General features: G+C 36.4%; 1 protein-coding gene across 5 annotated transcripts in view; it reads left to right on the top strand.

Moving 5' to 3' along the window:
• Nucleotides 1-20,599, top strand: part of LOC132101653 (FYVE, RhoGEF and PH domain-containing protein 4-like) — a 43,056-nt gene that overhangs the window by 7,178 nt on the left and 15,279 nt on the right. For 3 of the 5 annotated variants that reach the window (XM_059506754.1, XM_059506756.1, XM_059506755.1), the window contains exon 2: nucleotides 10,554-10,640. In XM_059506754.1, the coding sequence (XP_059362737.1) occupies nucleotides 10,554-10,640 (87 nt within the window). Of the gene's footprint in view, nucleotides 1-4,533; nucleotides 4,808-10,553; nucleotides 10,641-14,024; nucleotides 14,118-20,599 lie in introns of those variants that run through there. The other 2 variants (XM_059506757.1, XM_059506758.1) reach the window with 2 other exon arrangements.

Below are 20,599 nucleotides of genomic sequence, written 5' to 3'. Positions count from 1 at the left end.
AGTTTTTTTTTTTTTGTTGACATTTGTGCTGAAGTGCTATATATATATATATATATATATATATATATATATAATTATTATTTTTGTTATTATTAAGTATTAGTATTAAGGTTTGTTTCAGCCATTTTCTATACATTTATACATTACATTTATACATCTATACATTTTATACATTACATTTATGTTCTTGCTCTTATGTATTTATTCCTTCACTTTTATATGCATAGTCCATACACTTTAATTTTATAATAATTATTACCTTTATTTCTTAATACTTCTTTAATACTTATATACGGTTTATTTTTATTACTGTTAAAAATGCAAAAATAAACAAATTAGTCTGACTGTCCAGCAGGGGGCAGTGACACTCGTGTACAAAAGCCTGTGAAGTCGACAAAAGCCTGTGAAGTCGACAAAAGCCTGTGAAGTCGGCAAAAACGAATTCAGTGCACTTGTATTCACGTAGTCATTACAAAAGAATGCTTTTACAAAACTCAAAATAAGTGACAAGTAAGTGCTGCTTTATCTGTGTGTTGGCTACTTGTGCTCCAAGTGTGTAGTACAGTCGTGGCCAAAAGTTTTGAGAATTACATAAATATTCGTTTTCAAAAAGTTTGCTGCTAAACTGCTTTTAGATCTTTGTTTCAGTTGTTTCTGTGATGTACTGAAATATAATTACAAGCACTTCATACATTTCAAAGGCTTTTATCGACAATTACATGACATTTATGCAAAGAGTCAGTATTTGCAGTGTTGGCCCTTCTTTTTCAGGACCTCTGCAATTCGACTGGGCATGCTCTCAATCAACTTCTGGGCCAAATCCTGACTGATAGCAACCCATTCTTTCATAATCACTTCTTGGAGTTTGTCAGAATTAGTGGGTTTTTGTTTGTCTACCCACCTCTTGAGGATTGACCACAAGTTCTCAATGGGATTAAGATCTGGGGAGTTTCCAGGCCATGGACCCAAAATTTCAACATTCTGGTCCCCGAGCCACTTAGTTATCACTTTTGCCTTATGGCACGGTGCTCCATCGTGCTGGAAAATGCATTGTTCTTCACCAAACTGTTGTTGGATTGTTGGAAGAAGTTGCTGTTGGAGGGTGTTTTGGTACCATTCTTTATTCATGGCTGTGTTTTTGGGCAGAATTGTGAGCGAGCCCACTCCCTTGGATGAGAAGCAACCCCACACATGGATGGTGTCAGGATGCTTTATTGTTAGCATGACACAGGACTGATAATAGCGCTCACCTTTACTTCTCCGGACAAGCCTTTTTCCAGATGCCCCAAACAATCGGAAAGGGGCTTCATCGGAGAATATGACTTTGCCCCAGTCCTCAGCAGTCCATTCACTATACTTTCTGCAGAAGATCAATCTGTCCCTGATGTTTTTTTTTGGCTTCTTTGCTGCCCTTCTTGACACCAGGCCATCTTCCAAAAGTCTTGGCCTCACTGTGCGTGCAGATGCGCTCAAACCTGCCTGCTGCCATTCAAGCTCTGCACTGGTGGCACTCCGATCCCGCAGCTGAATCCTCTTTAGGAGACGATCCTGGCGCTTGCTGGACTTTCTTGAACGCCATGAAGCCTTCTTTACAAGAATTGAACCTCTTTCCTTGAAGTTCTTGATGATCCTATAAATTGTTGATTTAGGTGCAATCTTAGTAGCCACAATATCCTTGCCTGTGAAGCCATTTTTATGCAACGCAATGATGGCTGCACGCGTTTCTTTGCAGGTCACCATGGTTAACAATGGAAGAACAATGATTTTGCATCACCCTCCTTTTAACATGTCAAGTCTGCCATTCTAAACCAATCAGCCTGACATAATGATCTCCAGCCTTGTGCTCGTCAACATTCTCACCTGAGTTAACAAGACGATTACTGAAATGATCTCAGCAGGTCCTTTAATGAGAGCACTGAAATGCATTGGAAAGGTTTTTTTGGGATTAAGTTAATTTTCATGGCAATGAAGTACTATGCAATTCATCTGATCACTCTTCATAACATTCTGGAGTATATGCAAATTGCTATTATAAAAACTTAAGCAGCAACTTTTCCAATTTCCAATATTTATGTAATTCTCAAAACTTTTGGCCACGACTGTATATTATTGTATGCGTGTGTGTGTGTGTGTGTGTGTGACTAGTACAAATGAGATTTGTGTATTAATTACAATATTTCTCAAAGAGGAGAGTAACTACATAGGGAGTGTCAGTTCTGTTTTCCCTTCAAGTGCCTATTGATATTTAACTGAGCCAAGTTGGACAGCAATGAGGAACATTTTCGTCGGCTTTCAGGACCTACACCCACACAAAGCTGTCTGACAGGAAATCTGAACTAGCGTGTTTGTGTTGTTATGCACGCTGAGATGGTATTTTGGTGATGCTGTGAGTTTATAACAAGGACAGGAAGGGCTTTTTTTCTCAATAATAATGCACCCGTTTTAAGAACACAAACCTCCACACCTGCCCTCATTAAATCTGTAGCCTACAGTAATACAGTTTACAGATCGAGTGACTTAACTCATTGACCTGAGACATTTCCTATCTGTATCAACAACACCATGAACACAATAGATAGACTAGATGACAGATGATTGGAATGATTGCTTTAGTCACAGTAGATTTGATCTTTAGATCATATCAGGTTCATGTCTTCAAGACTAAAATGCTATCATAATGGTCAGTCAACAGCCCCCTAACACACACACATTGTTATTTATTGATACATACTTGCAGTGTATTAAAATGTATTAGTATATTTGCTGTTCTATATGATAATAATAGGGTTGGGGAAAAAACAACCCTTCTGGGGTTCATTTATAAAAGAAATCATTTATAAAGAGAATAATAATATGAATCTTACATAATAAAATATATTCAAAAGATTAGATTATTACAATTCTATATTTTCATTTACAGAGATTTTTTTTATAGGCCTAATAAAAATATTAATACACTCTGTAGATGAAATCCGGTTGAATATGAGAGATTTCTATGCTTCTTGAAAAATGGCAGTGTAATAGACATGGCCTAAGGCTTCATTTACAACAAGTGATGTAGGGGGAGGAGAGCACTGAACATGGACTGATGGAAGGAGGACATCAGGGCAGGAGCATGAAGGAGCTTGGTGTGAAATGTGTTGTGTGCGTTTGCTGTGATGTGTAGTTGTCAAAGGGCAAGAATGGTGACGATCATTTGCGTGTGAGGAGTGAGAAGTCAGACGAATGATTGAAAACAGAAAGGGACTACAAGAAGAAGTGTGACTTGAAAGAGGTCAGGACTCAGGAGTGTTTAGCCTGTCTGGTCGAATTAGCACGAGGGTCATCTCACCGAGGCAGATGACAGAAATAGTTATGAGGCTTATAGTCAAGTGTTGAAGTGTGATTGTGTGCGTGCACTGTACATTTGAAGGCATGTTGGGAATTCAGTATGACGCTGTCACCTCGGGCTATAAGCCTTGTTTTTTTCTGATCACAGAGCAACTTTCAGAATCAGAAATCCGATTAAATAAACATGCAAATAATAATGCTAGATAATTAAATAAATGAAAAACTTTAGAAATTCAAAAGAAAAAAACATAATTTGGTGGTAGTCAGATAATGTTGATATTAATTATCCTAGTTAGTAATTTGGCACATTTGGTGTGTGTGTAAGTATTTTTACCATCTTTATTTTTTAGTTCAATAACTGTAATTGTTCCTATTAATTTCTGGGGGGGGGGGGGGGGGATGTACAGTTAGGTGTTTTTTTTTATCCTTCGCACCATAATTTTGTGTTTGTAATAACTTGAGATTTTGAATATCCCTTGAGTGAAGATCCCTTATACAATGTACTGTGGCAGTATCATAGCAACATTAATACAATGTTACACTTCAATATATATTCTGTGTACCATGATACTAAAAGATAACCATATTCATAAAACTTCACACGGTAGGCCTGTATCAAGATTACCCATGCCATAACCCATTTTATTACCACTGTACTTTGTTTTGGTATGGAGAAGAGTTACATTTCCCTACTGGCTTCGTTTTATCATCCGAAAGTGTGAGAATATTGTAGGTGGTGACAGTGCCATCCACTCCCCTCCACCTTCCCCCACAAATCACTGACTCATCTGTATTCCTCCTCAGTCTCCCATGTGGCTCTTTCCTTTCGTCACATGACCAGTGCGTGCCCTCCAATAGCATCAGCCTCATTTTCGCCCCTCTGCTGAATTACAGCGATACGTGGACTCCAGTGACCCGACCAATCAGAGGAGAAAAGCTGGCATTCTCCAGATATCATACCCACTCATCAATATTCCTCTAGATTTTTCTTTTGAGTCACACCCCACCCCTTTATACTGAGATATCCCCCCCCCCCCACTCACACGTTTGTTGGCCCACCCCTCCAGCAACAAAATAGGGCTAATTGTCCATGCAACACACACACATTGGCACATAAAGACGGACAGGCAAGAGTGTGTGGCGTTTCCCTGCCATATGCTGTCCCTCCTCTGGAATGTGATTATCCTCAGTGGAGAGAAAAACAGAGGCTGAGCGGAAAACACAGTGTGCGGGGGAAGCAAGAGAGGGGGAATAGGAGGAGGAGGAGGAGCAGTAAAGCAAGTGTAGAGACCGAGAGAGAGAGAGAGAGAGAGGAAGGATGGAGCATGCAGAGTCTGTGGCAGCACGGCTAGAGAAGGAGGGTTCATGAGAGGTCTGTTCAGTCTGGCTTGATTCTCTGGATAAGGACGACGGAACTGAACTGAAGTGGAAATCTCATACACACACAGCTGCTGTCTCCAATCCGATGAAGAGTCAGGTCAGTGGTGTTTCTTCACATGTAAAGATTGCCGCTGCTGACCACATCTGAGAAGGGCTGTGGCTCTTGAAGCTCTTAAGGTTTATTGCAGAAGACTGTACGGTTTATTCTTTTAACTACGTGGTGTTGAATAGAAACCTGCTGTTTTGTATATTAAAGCATGTTTATTTGTGGTATTTTGTCTCGGTTGATGCATATTTAACTCTGTAGACACTGAAGCAGCAGTGTGTCTGTACGTGGGTGGATTTGGACGGTGCTTTTGTGTGCAAAAACATATTTAAAAAGATTTTTTGGTGCTGCGGTCACAGCGATGAGCAATCCTGGGGTGAATCAGCCACATTAATGTAAACGCAGACACAGATGCAGAAACAGATGGAGGTGGAAACAGGTCCAGGTGCTTCATGGTAGCAGGTGGAGATCTGTGTACGTGTGTGTGTGTGTGATCAGTATCCAGACACCAGCAAACACCACACAGCTATCAGATTAAGCAGAGAAGTATCTCTTTACAGGATCAGGAGAGTGTTTAAGACTCATTAACGTGTTAAATTACACATATCTAGTAACCATCACAGATGGCTAAGACTGCTTTAGCACCTCGGTTCAAGCGCTTTGTCAATCTCTCTGTCTCTTTTTAAGGATGAACATTGTCTGAGGTGTGTATCATAAAATATAGTCATAAGCTGAGGAAGAAGAGAATCAGCGTTGACTATTACACTAGTTCTAAGTTTGGAATAATTAAGGTTTTTAATGTTTTTGGAAGAAGTCTTTTATGCTCATCAAGGTTGCGTTTATTTAATAAAGAATACAGCAAAGACAGCAATATTATTACAATTTAAAATAGTTGTTTTCTATTTTAAATGTATTTTAAGATGTAATTTACTCCTGTGTTGTCAAAGCTGATTTTCTTTTCTTTCTTGCACATTTGCCATATATTTTGTACCCATAAATATTACATCATAACTCTCTTTTGATTTTTCACATAATCCTTCAGAAATCATTGTAATTGCTGATTTGGTTGTCAGTTAGTTAATAATGGCTATTTTTTATTATTAATATTGAAAACAGTTTTTGCTTCATATTTTTTTGTGAAAACAATGACTTTTTTTTACTTTTTTTTTTAAAATCATCATAGTAGAAAGATTTCTGAAGGACCATGTGACACTGAAGTAATGATGCTGAAAATTCAGCTTTGCATCACAGGAATATATTAAAAAAATAATGAAAATCTATATTTTAAATGCAATAATGTAATAATTTATTATTTCACAATATTCTTTTTTTTTCTGTATTTTTGATCAAACAAATGCAGCCTTGGTGAGCATACAAATTTCAAAAAGTAAAAAAAAGAGACGTAAAAAAAAATGTATAATTCCAAACTTTTGGCCAGAAGTTTAAGTTTACATAATTATAGAGCTATAACATTGGATATTTTGAGTTCATATTAAGATTTTTGACTTTTGATTGCAAACTTTATTATCTATAGGCAATTCTGAGCTCACTCATTATTGAGATCACTTTTAAACTTCTAGGGGACTTTTTACAGCAAAGTCTCCAGTTGTTCTCTTAAATGCTGTTTTGTGTGAGAGAAACAGTTGACATGAATGTGGTCTCATTTTTTATTTTTCTCACCTAAGGGTGGTAGCATCGTACACAGTCCTGGTTGTGTCTATAAATGATGAGCTCACTGCCCACGGTCTCGTACTGAGAATTTTTTTATTTTTTTATTATCTGTTTCTCCGTGTCAAGCATGTGACTGCTTTCAGTTGCGAAGTTAATCATGCACACGCAAGATGCAAAAAGCAGAACTGTGCTGCAGAAAAATGACATCAAAACAAGCTAAATAAAAACAGAAAAGAGGCTCATACCTAATCAAGGGTTGCAGAATTATGTGAAGCTCAGTCAGCATATAAAAAATTCTGTGACCGACAAAGACTAAGATTTTTTTTTTTTTTTAATGTAGCATCCATTCATTTCCTGCTATAATTGTTTTTAAGAAAGGTTTCAAACATTCCCACAGTTCTGTTCACATTGGGACAAAATGAGGCTAGAGAGATGAAAGCTAAAAAGTGTTGATTTGTTGCTATAATTACACATAGACTACATTCTCATTGATCTCTCACTCAGCAGCTTTTATCAATCCCTGTAATTAGTCGACAACATTCAGCACATTTATGCACACATAACATTTTGTAGATGAAAAATTGAGGAGACTGGATCCTTTTAAACTGCACATTAGGGGGATTTTACTGCAGTTGCTTTTATTATTTTTATTTTTCTCTGGATGTGTTGGTAGCATGGTGCATCATCTAAGATGATTTTTATAGTGTCTATGTTGTTGTTGAATAAACATTGACTCCTAGTCAGTGTCCTGCTTCTCACATTGGCTGGGAAACCGGTTTTGTGACCAGTGAGGGAAAGGAGTGCGACACAAACACAGGAAGGACAAAAACATTTGCAGCTGCTTGTTATGAATTTCACTTGTAAGATGAGTTGCATAATGTGGCCATTTCCCTGTTGTTTAGTGTATTGATTAATGCTTAAAATGGAGAAACATCTTAGGGACGTGAGAAAAACGCAGACCAGGACACACAGTAGAACCAAGAGCAGAGGTATTTTTTCTCTTCTTTTTTTGTATGTGTGTGTTTCCTTATACATCTAATGACATGACCTTCAGCTCACATAGATTCGAGCCAAGATCTCACATTGTACACATGATTCTTGTTTTTAGACCTCTGCAAATTTTACAGTCCGATAGAGATGCTTTTTGTCAGATTTTTTTAATAACACACAAACAGGTCATTTCTATATCTGTTGGTATACATTTTAAATCTGTGGAGAGTTTGCTGTAGATTCTAACAGGTGAATCTCACACAGCGGTTAAAAAAAAAAAACCATGTCCAGGCCATATATCACCCCAAAATCAAAAGATATGTGCTATTTTTTTTTTTTTTACTTAAAAAAAAGAAAAAGAAAAAAACATTAATTTATTAATTTAATCAAGCATATTTTCCCCAAATTCTCATTATTGTAATAAATGATTAAATGAATTTATAGATTATAGTTTTTAAGGACAATTGAGAAAAAAATAAAATTGTACTAATTTTAATATATTAGTAATACAGAAAAAAACTATATTGAGAATAATGATGCATGGAAGTGTATATATAATGCTTAAAAAATAATAATTTTAGAGAAAATTTAACTTATGTTTTTCTTTTTGATGTTTGGGTTAAATATGACTTGCACAGATAAGAAGCTGCAGTTTGTGATCAGTTGTTAATGCTTCCTTTTATTAATATTGATTATTTCTACAATAAAGCAGTGGGGGATTTTATTAATCCTTGGCATCATCAAAAAAAAATATAAAAAGTATTAATGACAGTAGCTGCTGTTGTATTCTGGTGGAAATTGGCTACTATATTTATAAGGCTTTGGCTGTCTTAGTTTTTTTGTGTCTATATTAAATCGATGTGATGTGATGGAGCATTGCTTTCATGCATCATAAATCAATTTACTGTTCTGTTAGATGGTTACAAATACATTAAATGCATGCGTACATTCTGGAAATTGATTGAGCCTGATTAAGGTAAGTATTTATACTTGCATCGATCAGATCCATAATTCACTGCCTATTGGAAACCACAATATTTACAATTATAATGGCCACTCGACTGTGAACATGATTCATGGCGCATCTCCTCTAATGCTCTAACAAGGGCTCTACATAAATGCGAAATTACATGCTACACAGGGTCATAAATAATCTCATAAAACATGTCGTTGCTATTTTCCGTTGTGTTCAGATGAAAGATGGCTGTATTTTGTGTTTCTATACGAGGAATGTCATGGAAACATCTATGCATGGTTATCCAGCTCTATACAACCCAGTAACTCATTTTGCAGTGTTTGTTGAGAATCTGTCTTTGATAGCTCATATAAAAGTGTCCCACCAGCCCTCTCTTTCATCTTCGTTTAAGTTTGTTTGTTGTGGTTGTTGTGTTAGCCTACAGAGCGTGTTTTTTGTAAAGCTGCTATTAAAAATGGCTATTATGTGAGCATGTGTGCACATTCGAGTGTGCGGGGGACACCAGATCTTTCTGTCACAAGGGCTCCAGATGGTACAAGGAAAAAGCCTTGCTTTAATCTCACGTACAGGATAAAACACAAACACACACCCTGTCCCACTCAAAATGTAAATTACTTTAAACTTGTTTCACTGTACGTTGAACTGACTGACTGTTTTGTTGCTTCTCAATTTATTCAGTAAGTTCTCTATCATTCGTCACTGTATTTTGTCACTCTGTACTTCCCTATTCTCTTCTCGTTTTCTCTCAGTAGGGTAATATTATTAGTGTGCTCTTATATTTTCAGCTGAGCGCTTTATAAACTGCATGTGTGTCAGTGTGTGCTTTCATGCACACGTGTGTACAGTTGGCAACCCCATGCCACTTGTTCACCGATTGGCTTTCATCTTTTATGTGCGTTAGAAATAGAGTACATTAACACAGCTCTCACATGCCCTAGATATTACAGCAGAATTAATTACTGGTGAGTCTCTGGAGATTTACTTTTCTTTTGTTTTGCTACAAATGCTGGATTAATGTTCTCTCATCCTCTTTATTCACACACAGACCTTCCGCTCCTTCTGCTGTTTTTATCATCCAAAAGACATATATATCTACTTCAGTCGTTCTGCAGTCATACTATTATGCATAGTACAGTTTTATGTTTTCACTTTTAAGGGGAAAATTATATTTTGCATACAGATTCTGATTATTTATTGAATTACTTTGCATTATAAATTTGCATCATTTGAAGCTTCCAACTTCCTATACATTAGCCTATAGAATTTTATATAATTAAATGAGGTGTATTTTATTTATTTATTTTGCATTGTGAAATTTTAAGTTTAAAATCTGTATAAATTGTAATTTGTCATGTAATTAAATTAAGCCTGCTCATTATGTGTTGTTTATTGTGACATTAATTGACATTTCTAACTTTGTATAAATTTGATCATTTTTATATAATTTATTTAGGCCTGTTTTATTTATTTTGTACTGTGACATTATTTTAAGCTCCCAACTTTGTATAAATGTTATATATATATATATATATATATATATATATATATATATATATATATATATATATATATATATATATATATATATATATATATATATAATTTTTTTTTTTTTTTTTTTTTTTTTTTTTTTATTTAGCAATTTTATCATTATGTAAAAATTCCAACTTGTATATTTTGCAAAAGGTCCTTTTTGTATTCCAACAGGAGAGTGCTGTGTGCAATAAGTGAGGTTCATATCAAAATCATTTACTGAGTCTTGTGTTAAAGACCTGGGCTGCTGAAAAGCCAGACTTGAACTCCACTGAACACCTTTGAGATGAAATAGCATTCATGTCTAAATGGGATCCAATCCTCAAGGCATCTTCCAACATCTAATGAAAAGTCTTTCCGGAAGAATGGAGGCTGATTGCAGGACTAACACTCTATTAATATCAATGGTTTAGTGTCATTTACCATTTGGCACAAATTCTTGCAAATCTCTTCCTGTTCTTATTTTTAGCCCACACACATGTTTCTCAGAATCTTTATCCTCCTCCATTTCCATCTGCATCTACATCATTTAGGATCATGAAAGCAACTCAAAATACCTTCTGGAAACTACCGAAAAGCAAGTGCAGACAGTAAAACTAACTAAATAAATCTCTTGGTGTCTTTCAGATAAAGCTGGTAACCCCAGCTGCTTTCCCTCCAAACAATCTGAGGAAGAGGAGCCTTGTGTTGGGGTGAAGATCGCTCAGAACAAAGGTGGGGAACAACCCTCTCTTCTTCTGCTTCCTAATCTGTCTATTCCTTTCTCCATTTGGTAAGACTTATAGCTCTGATCCTTGGGAGTCTACCATTTACTGGAATTGTTGATATATGTATGGTGTGTCAGATTGAATTTTTTCTTTAAAAAAATTAAATGATCCGCTGTAAGAGATACCTTTTGTTATGTTATGTAATAATAGTTTTAAGGCTTATGGGAATGAATATGCATGACTGAACCACAGTTAAACATGCATTGAACATGCAATGTTGTCAGTGATCCATCAACCTCAGATCCCCCTCGTTTTTTCACCCAGCATTGTTCTGTTTTCTATGCATTCTTTTGTGTTTCTTGAATAATGGAAGAAGGTTAACATGAAGACCAATTTGGAGAATTTTGTAGTTATATCAGACCATATTTAATGTTTAATGTACAATTATGTTGGGAACGATCACTGGACCAATGAATTTAAACGGTGAGCTATCCAGCGCAAATACCACATGAAGGAAATTTACAAAATATAATTTTTCTCAAGATTTCTAAAACAAAACCAAAAAAGAAATACTTTATAATGGAAGAAATTGCTTTTATTGCTTTGGTAAAAAGTGTTCAATAAATACCAACTAAAATTCAAAAACAAGAATACATATTGTGCAGTGTCTAAACAAAGGCCTCGTCAACTTCACAAAGTTTGTTTTCATTTTTCAGATCAATATTACCTAGAAAGCTTTTGTTCTCCAGAGCTTATATGAGAATAGAAATGGAAGTCTGTGGTGACAAGATTTTAGAGTAGTTGTACTGGTCAGACTTGTCAAGCGAGGCAGGAATGCCGTACTGAGCTTATTTTAATTGTAGACTTACGATAATGCCAAATGTAAGAGATATCACTGAACTGATTATATGAGAACTTCACCTTTTTTGTGATCTGATAACTTAACCTTATAACCAGATGGTTAATGGTGTGGTTTTGGTCACATACTATATCTCATATAGACTTTTTTTTTTTTTTTTATAATATAGGCTAGATGTTCACCAAGGATGCATGTACGTTTTCGGTTTCAAATAAATGTTGTTCTCTGACAAACTGAAAAAAAAAATGAAAAGTTTTTTCTTTGAGCAGTAAAGCAGAAAATTGCCACCTGACCTGCCTAGGTCATTACATCATAGGTTATACACTGACAGCTCTTGAGTGTTTGTTGTAGATACTGTTGCTATGGCAGGTTGATGTTCAGATCTCATGTCTGTGAGCCTCCAAATTGGAAATACTAAAAGTAGCTTTAAATTGACACGGGAAGGGATCCAAGCAGAATATGAAAATTTGACTTCATTAACTGCATGCAACAGATAGGGCATCAGTATTTACCCAAGCGTCAGGTTTGAGTTGAGTTGTGGCTGTCTGAGATGTGTCAAGATGGTTGTGCAACACCAGGTGCTCCGGTCTCTTCTCTGTCTGCACTCAGTGTTGAAAATGAGATTATTTCCTATGGAATCTGGTAAACAGTTTAATAAACTTGTAAGGTGTAGCTTTGCATGCAGTTTACATGTTCAAGACTACTGTGTGTGTGTGTGTGTGTCCATTTATCATTTCCCACCCTTGAATGATTGCCATTCAATCGGTGCCCCTCGAGTAAGAGCTCCATTTAATTTTAGCGTCTTTATCCTGAGTCTATTAGAATTTTCTGCCCAGGATTTTGTAACGTGAGAGTGTTTGTGTGCCAAGAGGGTTTGAAATGAGACTGATTCTGCTCGAGGCTGTTGAAAGGGCACCACAGGCCACGTTATTTCATTTTTTTTTACAGGAATGAAAATGAGGTTGTGAGAAATAGAAGTACAATGCGTTCAATGGATTGTACTGCTTTTTAACAACATGCCAATTGTTCAGCTTTCCAGAAGACTTTCAGTAGACAAAAACTCTACAGAACAGTTTTGAAAATGACGTCTGATCTCCGATCTTTTCACAGTGCAGGCCATTATAAAGAAAGACTCTCACAGCCTTGTTTTCTTCCACGTAAAATTCATATCTTGACCATTATGTCTAAAATCCATTAAATTTCTTCCTCATTTATCTTCAAAATCAAAAATGATGCATACATTTTGTAATTATTTACTCACCCTCACAAGTATCCTTCTCCAGAACATAAAAGGAGAATTTTTAAAGAATGGCTTTTCAATGCAACAAATATATATATATATATATTTTTTTTTTTTTTTACGTGCCCCTATTATGCCATTTTAAAGGTTGCGAATATTGTTTCACGAGTCTCCTAAAACAGGTTTACATGCATGCAAGGTCCAAAAACATGTTAGTTTTCTCAGAAAATAGCTTTAATTTGACCTAATTTCTAAATGATTCATAAACGACTCGTGCGAAACAGTTCAAAGAATCAAGTCTCTCTAAACCCCTCCTTTCCGTGAGCCCTCACTGCTGTGATTGGTCAGATGCAGCAGTCCTTTGTGAATGGTCCAGAGAGGACCTCTAGGGCTCTGGATTGGTTTAACGTGTACAGCTCTTGTCGGAAATGAAACGCCAATTGCCATGACAGAATGACAGCCCTGGAGACTTATCAAAACATAGAAAAGATTGTATGGATTGTAGCTTACCAACTCGAGCCTGAGTTTGATGAAGAATCAGATGAAGTGGTTGATAGACAAAGGACTGATTCACAAGCACGACTGGAGCAGGACATTTCTCAGTGGTAAGTGTCAAGTGTTGACAAGTTTGTGGTAATTATGAGATGTGATCTAACAAGTTTACTCTCATAGTGAGGGATACAGCGTCTTCTCGACATGATGTTAACCACATATACATTTGACTGTGTCTGTGGGCAGGCAAGTTGGCGATCTTAAAGGTGGGCGAACATTATGAAAATGTGTTACTTCGTGATGTAGAGCCGTAACAGAATAAGATTCCTGATGACTCGTTTCGGCGATTGTGAGTCGAATCTTTTTTTTTTTTTTTGTCGGCTTCACAACTTTGCAGATAATTTATGTTCACATACAGCTACATGACACACTGCATGAAAGGTAGTTGTCAAAAAGGCATAATAGTGGCACTTAAATATATTTACTACAAAATAATATTTAGCAGACTCTTGGTTATGACAGTGTTGGACATATATAAAAAGACAATCATGAATTTCTCATTTGGAGGTGCAGAATCTGTCAGACTGTGTCACACAGTACTATGTATGTACTGTACATTGTAACATCTAGTGAATTTTATACACAATGAATGTGGCCTTCACCTGTTTTTGGCTTGAATGTGCTGTGTGTGTGTGGGTGTGTGTGTGAGAGTGTGCGTGTGTGTGAGAGAGTTTGGAGGGAGGGACTGTTTCCTCGTGTATTTGTTGGGGAGTTTCAGTCTGTGGTTTATAGAGGACCGGAAGGCTTGAATGAAGAAAACTGCTCTTGTTTTTGCCTCTTGTTTCTGCCTCCTTTGTCCTGGGATTATTTGTCCTTATTTCAACAGACAGACGGTAAGATTACTTTGGCTTGTCAATGATCACACTGCTCACAACTGCTAGTCTGCTGTTTATTGGTTAACTTGGTATGTTTAGATGTGACCGTATAATTAAACTTGGCAACAGAACATTAGTGGAGGAAGCTGGAAGAGCTTTTATGTATTTTCACACAAACTAGTTATTCCTTCTTCTCTGTGACAGTGGTTACTTTGAAAGTGAAGGGTTGTTTTATAGAATAATTGCAATCAGAATGCATTAGTGAGTATTTCATATGATATTTTGCTATTTTAAGAATTTGTCTCAGACATTTTGTACCCATGCCAGTTTTATTTTTTAATTTCTCAACGGTTTGATGTCAACATGTATGAACAAGTTCAAGCAGTCTTGTTAGTTTGCTTTTATTTTCTGGCACCATGTTGCATGTTAAAGGAAATGCGTTCAACATATGTGCATTTCTAACTTCCTTCATGTTTATATATTGCCTATCTTTGTTCCTCTGTTGCATGACAAGCTCTGAAAACGTTTGCTAACTAATCCTACTCCTTATGGTCAGTTCCCACCACATTTTGCAAACTAAATGAGCTGTTCTTATCTGTTCTGTATTGGTTTGTACTTTCCCACAAGGTTTTTATTGACAGTACAGTACCAAACCATAAACTGAAAACTGTACTATTCAAATTAAGGTTGATTTATTATTTTGTAACTGGATTTTGTGTCAAATTCACATGTACAGAAATGTAAACACATCTGGAATGGTTTTAGTGACATTCAAGGTTAGACATTCTTTTTTTACTGGAACAACCTGCTGTTATTAAACTCAGATGTTGATCTGATTTAAGCCATAATCTTGAACTGGGCTCTCTGTATAAGTCAGGTCAAACCACAGACTTTTTTTCTCTCTTTTCAGTACTTAGCCAGGAATGCTAAAGTTGGCACACGCCTGTGTTTTAGACTCTGAGAATGTGGAACATTTGAGCTTTTTCCCATGCAAACATTTTAGCAGCAATTATTGTTAGGGGTGCTACAATTGATCGGCTACCGAACAGTATCGGCCGATAATCGCTTTGGGACGTTTGATCAGCATTCTCTATAAAGACCGATCTCATAATGACTGCTGTGAGATAGTGATGGAAATTCTGATTCTTTTGTAAGAACCGGTTCTTTCGGACAGTTCTTTTCAATGAACTGGTTCAAAAAACCGGTTCATTGGTTCTTTTACACCTTGATGTAATGACATCATTCGCAATGACATAATAAAATAAAGTCTATCATCCCGGCTCAGGATGAAAATACACATTCAAATATATAAAGTCAGTAATCATAACTTCAGTCAGTTAAAACCTCATAATCATGACTTGAAAAGTTTACAATTAAGTTTTACAACTAAACACCCTAAAAAAGTAACAGGCAATGATGAGTCTTGAATATATAAAGTGTATAAATTAGTTGTCATCAGCGCAGAAACCATAATCCACTTGCTATACATAACCCATTACAATTTATTAGTTATTAAATAAACTTACGTTTTGCCAGATTGCCCTTCATTCAAGTCTTTGGTTTACCGCACTCAAAACATTAGCACAGACTCAGTTGTCCAAAAGAACAAGTTTGGTTCAGACGTGATGTGTCATTCATAATAGGCAATGGTAATGTTCAGTAGTAGGGGTGCTCCGATCACGATCAGCCGATCATTAATGCGCATCTCGTCAGTAAAGCCGGTTCTCTAATCAGCGGTAAATTCCATCAGGTGCGTGATTTCACATAGAGCAGCTGTTACTACACAGAGCCGTTGTTAACTGAGAAGATGCGCAAATAAACACTGAAAATGAACTCGGCCAATCGTGATCGGCGCACCCCTATTCATTAGCTTCATGCTGAATCATCATATTGGACATGTCCGAAAGAAACGGTTCACTGTTCAGTGTACTAGTGATCCAACTGGTTCTTTACTTGAGAACGAGAACCGCTCTAACCGGCACGCTGCATGCACGTTCAGTATATCATCAGCTGCTCTACTCTTGCTCACCTGTTCTATTTACTACAAACTCAATTTGTAAATGTCATGGTTAACTATAATTACAGTACAGGTATTTCATAAATCATCTCTTATTCCTATTAAACACAGAGTCTTAATTATGGTCCAACATCCCTGACGAACCCCTTTGGCCTATAATCTAACAGAATCTTCAAATGAACAAAGAACACAGATTAGATACATTAATCTATAAATATATATATACTTGGATAACATGCTTTTCGTCCACTTAAAAATGTACACGCATCTGCAGTATCATCCGCTCATCGGTTCTCAAATTGGACGCGTCCAAAAAAATGGTTCTCGGGTGAGTGTACCAGTGAAAACCGAAAACTGATGCAACCGGTTCTTTACTCGAAAACGAGAACCGCTCCAGCATTAGCCGTGTATGTTCGTTATCCAGCTCGCTGCACACAAGCTGCTCTGCTCATGTTCATCTTCAGTTCTCTCTTCACAGCAGTTCAGTCAGTGTGCTGTTTGTGTAAATGAATTACTCCGGGATAATGGTTTATTTCGACTCAGAAGGAGTGTCAGCCATATTAAAAAAGTGAATAATTAATGTTATTTGTGGATTACTGCTTAATGGAGTACAATTCAATCTGATTTAGAGAACTGGTTCAACCAGTTCGCGAAGTGATGTTATGTGATTTTTGGTTTCTAAAATGTTCAGTTTCGGTAGGCGGAATATTCATGAGGTTCCTGGACATGCTTGTGGAACTGAGAATTTTTGAAACTTCAGCTAGTTGTATACAATGATTTCAGTTCATTGTGCTGTAGCTTAATAGTTGTCATTTGAGTCCCAAAACTGAAATAAACTTGTATCTGTGAACTAATATTTTTTTATCTATCCTATTGTGATTGTTCTTAAACTGTTTGGCATGTTTACAAAATGAACCGGAATCTAAACCACAGACAATCATGAAATTTTTCCTGCTAACCTGTTAATAGGCCTACATGCAAGTTTATAAATTGTATTTCTTTTTAATTCTTGCCAGTGTTTAAACCATTCAGCGCTCCTACACACTCACAGTGCACACATATAACAGCAGGTTTACATTACGTTTGCAGTGCATATATTTTCCCTCGCTCATGTTAATGGATTAAAGCATTCACACTGCATACGGTTGCAGACGGCAGTGTGTTCCAGGAGCGGGGCGTCTGCAGCAGTGCAGAGATCATTTCCACTGCACTTGCTGAATTAAAGTGATTGTTTGCGGTAAATATTAACATGGATTGACACAAAAATTTAGTAATTACACCATAAATGCATATAATTAAAGTCTACTATGTTTCAGAGCCAACACATAGGCTATTGCTTTTTGGCTAGGTTAAAAGGAAAAGATCACTTTTAGATAAACAAGGCAATAATAGATGACACTCGTGGAGGTAGGAAAACAAAGTTCTTTATGAATACGAATTAAATAAATAGTTAAATGCAAAAGAAAAGGCAGTAGAGCTGACTGTTTCTGTCAATCGTTATTATTATTTAATAATGTTTGTAATAATGTAAGAAAAGTAGTTTAAATGTTTTTCCATTTGCTTGATCAACTTAATATATAAATAAATGCAAAAGTAAAATTTTTTGAATGGGTTTCTTATATATTTTTTTGCATTTAAACACGTCTATGAAAGACTGTATTACTGTATTGTGTAAAAAAAATAAAATAAATCACAATGCTGAAAAAGCATTTTAAGTTACAATGTTTGGATTTGAAATCAAAATAATGGATAAATGTGTTGGTAAACCGATCAGGAGCAGACTCTTGTATGAAGTACCGCACATGGACTGCAAACAGAGTGTGAACCTAGTGTAATGCTGCATCGCATACAGCTCACAAAATCAGGCTTGGTCTGTGTTAGCTATTGTGCAACAACAATTGTCAAAACAAAAATGCAGTGCATAATCAAACATTCAGGAGAAAAATATATATTTTTGAAAAATGTTAAAAAAAAAAAGAAAATAAATAAAAAATAAGCCTCCCTCCACCACTCAAATTGATGATTGGATCATCATCACTATAAATAATTCTACATCGGGGGTCAAACTCAGTTCCTGGAGGACCACACCCCTGCAGAGTTTAGTTCCAACCCTGCTTCAACACGCAAAGCATGTAGTTTTCAAAAAAGCCTGAGTGACCTGATTAGCTGGATCAGGTGTATTTAATTAGGGTTGGAGCTAAACAATGCAGGGATGTGGCCCTCCAGGGAAAGTAAAAGAACAGGCACTACAATTAAAAACTGAACGTGGCTGCTCAATGCAGGGTGCCGAACGACAGTCGCATCACAGATCAGATTTCATTTATCCAGTGAGTCGAGCTGACTGACAAGAAGAGTGATGTGAGACAGACAAGACGATGACGGATGATTTGGTTTCGAAACTAAATGCCAAAGCACCTTTTGCTGTTTATAAGGTGATTTTGGAATTTTTTTTAAACATTTGTTTCTTTTTTTATTGAATCCACAATTTGTATGCTGATTTTTACTTTAAATAAAGTTTGTCATTTATTTATATTATTTGACGTCAATGTGTATGCCTTTTTGCTAATAAACCTTCTACGTACCTATTTAAACTTCATGCAAGTTGTTTGTTTTTTTATAATAGACAGAGCCTGCCCTATAGCATGGTGTATTTTATTTGTTTTGTTAATAAGTTCTGTTTTATATTCAGTATAGGTTGTATTTTGTTGTTGCATTCAAGCAAATGACGCCAAACTGCCGCTAATTCAAAAGTGAAGGTAAACGTCGATTAACCCTAATTATAGCTGCAAAAACCCAGCGAGACATTTTTAATGGATCTGCATGCATGTGTTTCTCTTTTATGATGTGCAATGTTTCGATTTCATCTGCTAGAGGATTTGGGGAAGAGGTTGCCATGGTAACTCAGAGGCCAGTTATATGGTCTGAGCAAGGCCATGCCATGAGGTACGTTATTCACCTGAGGATGTTTTCGTTGTTTTGTTAGGCAGATGCAGTATGCTTACACAAACACACTAGGGTAGACGAATAACCACGTTCACACATCAATGCAATTTTAAATGCAAGTTTGACAAACTGACTTTTCAGGTATATTTACCACATCTGCAGCAGCTTTCCATCTTTTATTCATATACCATTCACAAGTCAGCACCAAAATTCTGCTAAAACTCTGTCGCTTTTTCACGGAATTGGCCATTAAACACTTAGCGGAAAAGCCATTGGTATAAAGGTTAAAAATCCTAGTAATTTGTCTTGTGTGAGATAACAACGCTTGAAATTACACAACTTATAGTTAAAGAATTTCAGTAAGACATGGTCTGATTTTACTAAGAAAACCTTTATCTCTACCAGTAATCTTTTGAAAAAATTCTTCATTTTCCCGAATAAAGAAAAGCTTTTCATTTCAGCATTTATCCAGTTTGATGGCATTTCTTGAGGTAACTGCGTCAGCTGCTTTATAGCTTGGTTTCAAACAGTTTGACAGCATGCTTCTTATGTTAGAGTCAATCATCTAACCTTGTACATGTACAGTGTTTTTCAAATAGCATCAGATCTTTTCCGTTAATGTTGCAACTTCTTCATTTTGACAGCTGGCCCTCATCACACAGTGCCTCTAGATAGAAAATGTTGATGAACGTACTGATAAGACTGAATGTGTGAAAATGCTTAATGTTATTTAGAATTATAAAGCAACTATTTTTGCATGTTTATGAAGGTATTTTGGTGCTTTTGTGCATTTTTATATTACAATTGTATAAATAAATGCAAAACTTTAGTGGTGCTTGTCCATTCAAAACTCACACAGTGTTATGGTGCTTTAGATGGTTGCTAGGGGACATAGTTAACCGCATAAGCTTATGAGTTTGTTCATATACCAAAAAAGTTATTATGCACACTCAGCCAATAAATACAAATTCTACGGAAGTGTTAGATGGCCTTGAGGATATTACAAAGATATTTTAGACAGAAACTTTCTGATATCAGTGAAACGCAGGCAATGAGAGGCATTTTCTGGTCCGTAAAAGAAAGCTTGTTTCAATCCTGGCTACAAACTGAGCCAGAACTGAGATGAATGGACCAATCACACATGAAGCTATCGTGACACCACCACCACCACCACCACCGTATATTTACTTCCAGCACAACAGCATCATTCATCCTCAGACATGGACAGTCCCATGCAGCGTATTGGCCTAAGATGTTTGCAGTGAAGAAAAGGGGGCCAGATGAAGCTGGGAAGGCCATAGAAAGCCTCTCTTTGTGCTTCCTAATGCATTAACATCCCCATGCTCTGATTTAAGAAGACATGGGCAAGACATCATTTGCATGAGTGCCGGTAACAAGATAGTGTACAGAGGAAAGTGACAGACTTGTGTGTTCTGTTCATTGCACCCAAATAAGGAATTTTCAGAAAAGGAGCTCCAGACTTACAAAATGACATACAGTAATGTCTTATGTACTTAGTGTTCTGGTTATGAGGCTACAA

This window comes from Carassius carassius, chromosome 23 (genome assembly GCF_963082965.1).
Source record: "Carassius carassius chromosome 23, fCarCar2.1, whole genome shotgun sequence".
NCBI classification, from domain to species: Eukaryota; Metazoa; Chordata; class Actinopteri; order Cypriniformes; family Cyprinidae; genus Carassius; species Carassius carassius.
The sequence above is the reverse complement of the archived record's forward strand: the minus strand, read 5'-3'. Positions and strand labels throughout refer to the sequence as shown.